The following is a 6072-nucleotide window of genomic DNA, read 5'->3' on the forward strand; positions in this document are numbered from 1 at the left end:
AGACTTGTAAATAAAGCTTGTCGTGTCATCAGTTTTAAAGAGACTCATGTGTGAGAAGTTTTATTTCTGACACTCCCTGATACAGCAACATGGTGAGGTCCAAGATGGTTGGGGGGAAGGATCTGTTGCAGTGAATGGCAAAACGAAGCTTCGATGCACTATGGATGCCCTTTCCACATTACATGGCATGTGTTTGCTAGATGGGCATTGACCCTACAAGAGGGTTAGTCCACCCTTTGATACGTCTTGCTTTTCATCCTGCAGGGTGTCTAGCCTGATGGGTGATCTGCTTTAGTCGCCGACCATCTGACAGGTAGCACTGAGTTACATGGTATTAGTAGCGCTCAGACGAGTGACCTGACCTGCATGTCAGAAGGACAATGTTATGGCAGTCATGAGGGATTTTAACATGCAAATTTTAACATGCAAACATGGAAAATCAGGTTGGGAATGGATCGCGGGAGAGAATTTATAGAAAGCCTATGAGACGTGTGATGCACCCGACGTGATCAGAGAACTTAGAGCAGTGCTTCTCAACCTTTTCTCCACGAACATCCCACTTTAAGTATTCCCTATGCCATCGGTGCTCTGTGATTAGTAGGGATTGATTAAGGTGGTCTGTGGGTGGGAAGAAAAAGTTTGAAAACCACTGTTTTAAACGTACCTCATTGACTGGTTATGTGCATGGTTTCAGAACTCCAAAAGAAATGAGCCAATGACAATTTTTCCCAAGCAAAATACTTCAGTAACAATTGGGTCTAGAGAAGTGATTCTCAACCTTCCATTCCCACTCACATCCTACCTTAAGCAATCCCTTAAGGATTGTAAAGGATCACAACTACTGAGTTCAATTTGATATTTTTAACAAAGAGAAACTGAGGTCAGATGTGCTGGTATTTGTGTGTTACGAGCCCAGAGGATCCCAAAACCCAACTTCAATAGATATTCACCAGGACAAATAGTTACTTAAACAAAAGTTGCTTTTAATTATCTTTAAACATGAAAATAGAATCTAACTTATCCCTATTAACCAGAACCCCTTCTAATTCTAAGTGCACGTATGTATAAGCTCAGAAAAGTTCTTTTGTTCACTGGTTGCAGGCAATTCTTATACTGTGCACAGAATTTAGCATGTTTAAAGTTCACCAGGCTTTGGTGCTTGAAAGGTAAATAGTTACGCTCAGGAAGGTTCTTGTAGGTTTTCAGAGAGAGCTGTGTTTTTCCAAGTCATTCACAACTAAAGTACTTCCCTCACTCACCTCAGTGTCTTTCTGACGAAACTTGCCCCATCAGGGTTCTCCGGATGATAACCTCCTTCTTTCTGGTCACCACAGAGTTCCTCTTGTTTCACTTATTCCAAGTGAAACATTAGACAGCCAGTCCTCTCCTCTTGCATGCGGGCTGTGACTCGGCCATCTTCCATACTGGAGCTTCTGTTTCAGTTCCAGCTGCTCTTGCTGGCTGAAACCCCATAAAAGACTCTCAAGGCTTTTTCAGGTGAATTCTCCGCTAAGAATGCGCCTGAAGAAGCAGAAGCGGTCCTTTAAATTGCAGATGGCAGCGTTGAAAGCGTAGCGCTGGCCAACTGACAGGACAGTTGTGCCGGGATGTGCATCTGAGCGCATTCCGGCTCCTGTCCCTTGGGCTGTCAATTCAGGATTGCTGGCTGTGTTGCAGAGAAAGAATCAACTACGGACACCAGGGTAACGCTTCGGAAGAGTTTTATTAGCAAGATATCTTGGAGAGCATGGCCAGCACCCAGCCTGCTCACAGCCAGTTTTAACAGGGTTTCTATACAATAACTGGCAGTGCATTCCTGCATGTGAGCTTCCTGTTGCGGTCAACCTGACAATAGTTTATCATTATCAACATTTGGCAAGAATTTAATCATTGTTTCACAGAATTCCAGAGCTTATCATGTCTGCAGATAAGCGTGTCTGCAGATAAATCGCAACCTTGAAGTTCCCTGCCTCCACTTAAGCAAAATGCAACTGACTTTTGTATGCTCTTGTAAGCAAATTATGGGTGAACCCTTAACCTTATGTTCAGATTTTCCTCCACAGGCTGTCGGGGGGGGGAGGTGGCTGGAGCACCGACGGGTGAGTGCGGGGCTGGAGCTGCCGGCGGGGGAGGAGGCTGGAGCACCGGCGGGTCGGTACGGGGGCTGAAGCGGCCAGCGGGGGAGAAGGAAGCTGAAGCGGCCGGCGGGGGAGAAGGTGGCTCTCGAGTCACGTACCGGCATTGTTTCGGCCAGCCCCCTTCTCATCAGTCCCGACAGTGTGAGGATAGCCTGCGCCGGCCGCCCGACCATGTGATTTCGTGAGTGGGGAGAGAGCGGAGCAGCGGGATCAGTGTGGGGACATCCCCGTGCTAACAGCCCCGCCGGCCGTCCGACAGTGGGGACTGGGAGAGGAGCTGTCAGGCGCTGGCCAGCTGACTGTCATCCGAATTCAGTTAGCAAACTCGCCTTGCAGGCGCCTCCTACACATTCACGTGGCCTTCCCACGGCCGCAATTTGCCAAAATATGCGACTTTACAAGCGGGGCAATTGGCCATCTGAAAGTGCCTTCTCTCAGAGAGATTGAGAAAGCCTGTTAGACTCGCTCTGCTTGCAAAACCACATGATTTTCTCCAGCAAACAATACGAGCCAGCATTTTCTTTCATCTGTTTAGGTAAACAAAACCCGTCAGTGACCTCTCCCCAGCACTCTTCAAAACTCCTGCAAAAAGGTGAGAAGCCACTAATTTCTCCTGTTGTTTTAAAGACAATAGTCCCTTTATTCCACATCAATCCAATTAACACCTACTTGTGAAGTGTCCATCGGCATTTTTCTAATTCTGTTCTCACTGTGGACATGAAGTCTCCCGTATTTTCAAATTAGATCTGTGTTGATGTGTTTGTAACCTAGTCTAACCTTTCCCAATTTATCTCCCAAAAATATTTCTATATACAAGTGGAGTAAAGGAAATTAAAGTGGCATGAGAGAGGAAGTGGCCAAAGTAGATTGGAAAGGTGAGCGAGAAGGGAAGACGATGGAGTTTCTGTGAGAAATGGGGAAGGGGGAGGATAAACACAGACCAAAAAAGAGGAAATATTCGCATTAAAAAATGTCACAACTGTGGCTGACTGGGGATGTCAAAATCGGCATGAAAGCAAAGGAAAGGGCGTACAAGGAAGCAAAAATTACTGGGAAGGTTTTAAAAATTTCCGGAACGTAACTAAGAAACTGATAAGATGAAGAATGAAAGTAGGATAGTAAATCATATCAAAAAGGATAGAAAAAGCTCCTGCAAGTAGAGAAAGAGTAAAAGAAAGGTTATTATTGATATAGGACCACGAGAAAATTATGCCGGTGAAATAATAGTGGGCGACAAGGAGTCGGCAGTGGAACTAAATGAGTATTTTACATCAGTCTTCACTATGGAAGACACCAGAAGGGATTCAGGGAAGGGAAATTATTGCAGTTCCTATTCCAAGGGAGAAGGTGCTCAGTAAGCTGAATGGAGCGAGGTTGGAGAAGTCTCCTGGACCAGATGGATTGCACTGTCTGGTCCTGAAAGAGGAAGCGATCGAGATTGTAGAGGCACTGGTAATGATGTTTCATGAATCAATAGATTCTGGTATGATCTCAGAGGACCGGAATATTGCAAATGTCACCCCACAATTTAAGACGGGAGGGAGGCAGCAGAAAGGAAATTATGGGCCGTTTAGTCTGTCGCCAGTGGTTGGGAAGATGTTGGAGTCAGTTGTCAAGGATGAGGTGATAGAGTACTTGGAGATGTGTGACAGGATGGGTCAAAGCAGGGCAGAATGGCTAGCGCAACACCTTTACAGCACCAGCGGTCGGGTCAGGGGTTCGAAACCCGTGATGTCTGTAAGGAGTTTGTACATTCTCGGTCTACGTGGGGGCTCCGGTTACCTCCCACTATTCAAAACCTACAGAGGGTTGCAGGTTAATTGGGCGGCGTGGGGAATTGGCTTGTTTCAGTGTTGTATATCTAAGTTTTTAAATGAAACTCATCTGACTCTACATTTTAACCAGGCAAAACAGCATTTCGCTGAACACAAAATGCACAGCATATAATAATAACATATACATGTAAGCATACAAGTTGCAATAAATATATCTAAATATTTTGAGATGATTTCCTCGGTTACAGGATACTGTTCAATCTCACACCCTGTTGGAAGAAGCTATTTCCAAGCCTGGTTGTCCTGGTCTGAGCCGCCCAATTAACTTCCAGCCCCCCAGTACGTTTTGGAGGGTGGGAGGAAACCGGAGTCCCCGGGAAAACCCACGCAGACATAGCGTGGAACTCGAACCCTGGTCCCGATCACTGGCGCTGTAACCGCGTTTCCCCCGTAACAAGTCCTGCCACCTCTTTATTCGGGTGCCAGCCTGCTTTTTGGTCGGACCTGAAGAAGGGCTAAGGCCCAGAACGTCGGTCACTCTTGACATCTGATGGATGCTGCGTGACCTGCCGAGTTTTTCCGCAACGTTGTGTTTCGCACTGGATCCCGGCATCCACAGATGTTTATTCAGCTGCTCGACTGCGGAGTCTCTTCCAGGGACGACCACTCTGAAGAAGTTCGCCTCCTCTCTTTGAAGGGAGTTCTCCGAGTGCCTCTCTCACCACTGTTATCGCTGATGTCCCCCGTACACCTGATGAAGGACCCCGTCCAGAAACATTGGTAACCCATGTACGATACGTTCTGTGAAACTGGGCGTTTCTGCAATGTTGGTTGCCTTTTCGTGCCCATGGACGTTGAGTTTCCCCAGCACGTTCTTTATTGCAACGTAAATATTCCTCATTCTGCTGACATGACATTAACCCTCAGGGAACCATGGTTTTCTTTTTCCAGGAAGTTCTGTTTTAATTTCAGGTTCTAACTTCACTTTTTAAAATTTTCTGTTTTTCGCCCATCAGACAGAGTCTGCGATCCGGCTTCAATGGTGACCTCTCGACTCCCATGCTGCACCGCGCGTCAGCATTCGCCCCAGCGCTTGGCGCCCTTGCACCGCGCATGTGCGATTTCCCCGCAGTGCATCCCGGGCCAGGTCGATCGCGGCTTCGTGGACGGGCGAACGATGCCGGTGAAGGGGGTCCGCGACCGTCCCGGGACGGCGGCCGCCACCCACCCCCCCCCCCTCCCCGGTTCTCCAGTCCCACCCGGAGGGCCGGTGCTTCGGCTCGGGCGTGGATTTGAGGAGCCGCCCCAGCTGCCGGAGCGTCGGCCGGGCGGTGAAAGGGGGGCCTTGAGGGTGTCTGGGGAAGGAGTCACCCCCGTCCATTATGGACCCGTTTCACTGCTCCGACTGCGGCAAAGGCTTCATCAACTCCTCCAGCCTGCTGACGCACCGGTGAGAAGAGGCCCTTCGTTTGCCCCCAGTGCGGGCAGGGCTTCACCCAGTCCACGCAGCTGCGGATGATCACCAGGGAGAGGCCTTTCACATGCTCCGTGCGACAAGGGCCTCAAACGATCTGGTGTCCTCCTGTAGCATCAGTGGGTCCACACCGGCGAGAGACCCTTCACCTGTTCCCACTGTGGCAAGGGATTCAGAGACTCCTCCTACCTGCGGAGGCACCAGTGGGTCCACACCGGGGAGCGACTGTTCAATTGCTCTGACTCACTTATCCAATCTCCGGAGACGTCAGCGTTAAGTACTTTGTGTATGAAATCAGGAAATGTTTCAGTTGCTGAAACAACAGACAGCGGCGGGAATTCGGCTTCTGCAGCTGATCTCACTGATTTTAATAGTTTCCTAACTGGGTGAGAATTCGATATTCTGGATCTGTTGTAATTATTTGTAATCTTCTGCGTCTAAAGCCAAGAAGGCTTCTGTAATATTTTGATGCAGCCCTGTGCAGTATTTACAGTGAACTGTTGGAATATTTTTCATAATTTTATTTAATGATTTGAAAAATACATTAAAAAAACAAGTACAAAGAGTACTAATTAAAGTTAAGGGTAAAACTTTCTATTTAGTCAAATCCGCTTTAATCATTTTCATTAATTGTACATAATTTAATTTATACAATGATTGAAAATTTACATCAATCATTGTCCCT

At 47.6% G+C, this 6072-nt stretch overlaps 1 protein-coding gene across 1 annotated transcript; it reads left to right on the forward strand.

Moving 5' to 3' along the window:
- The first annotated feature begins 2606 nt into the window (after nt 1–2606).
- Nucleotides 2607–5459, forward strand: LOC138764596 (uncharacterized). Its single transcript, XM_069940717.1, has 2 exons — nt 2607–2730; nt 4930–5459. The coding sequence occupies exons 1-2, from the start codon at nt 2622–2624 to the stop codon at nt 5430–5432; spliced, it is 612 nt and encodes a 203-aa protein (XP_069796818.1). The 5' UTR covers nt 2607–2621; the 3' UTR covers nt 5433–5459.
- The last annotated feature ends 613 nt before the right edge of the window (nt 5460–6072 follow it).

Source organism: Narcine bancroftii, chromosome 5 (assembly GCF_036971445.1).
Source record: "Narcine bancroftii isolate sNarBan1 chromosome 5, sNarBan1.hap1, whole genome shotgun sequence".
Classification (NCBI taxonomy): domain Eukaryota; kingdom Metazoa; phylum Chordata; class Chondrichthyes; order Torpediniformes; family Narcinidae; genus Narcine; species Narcine bancroftii.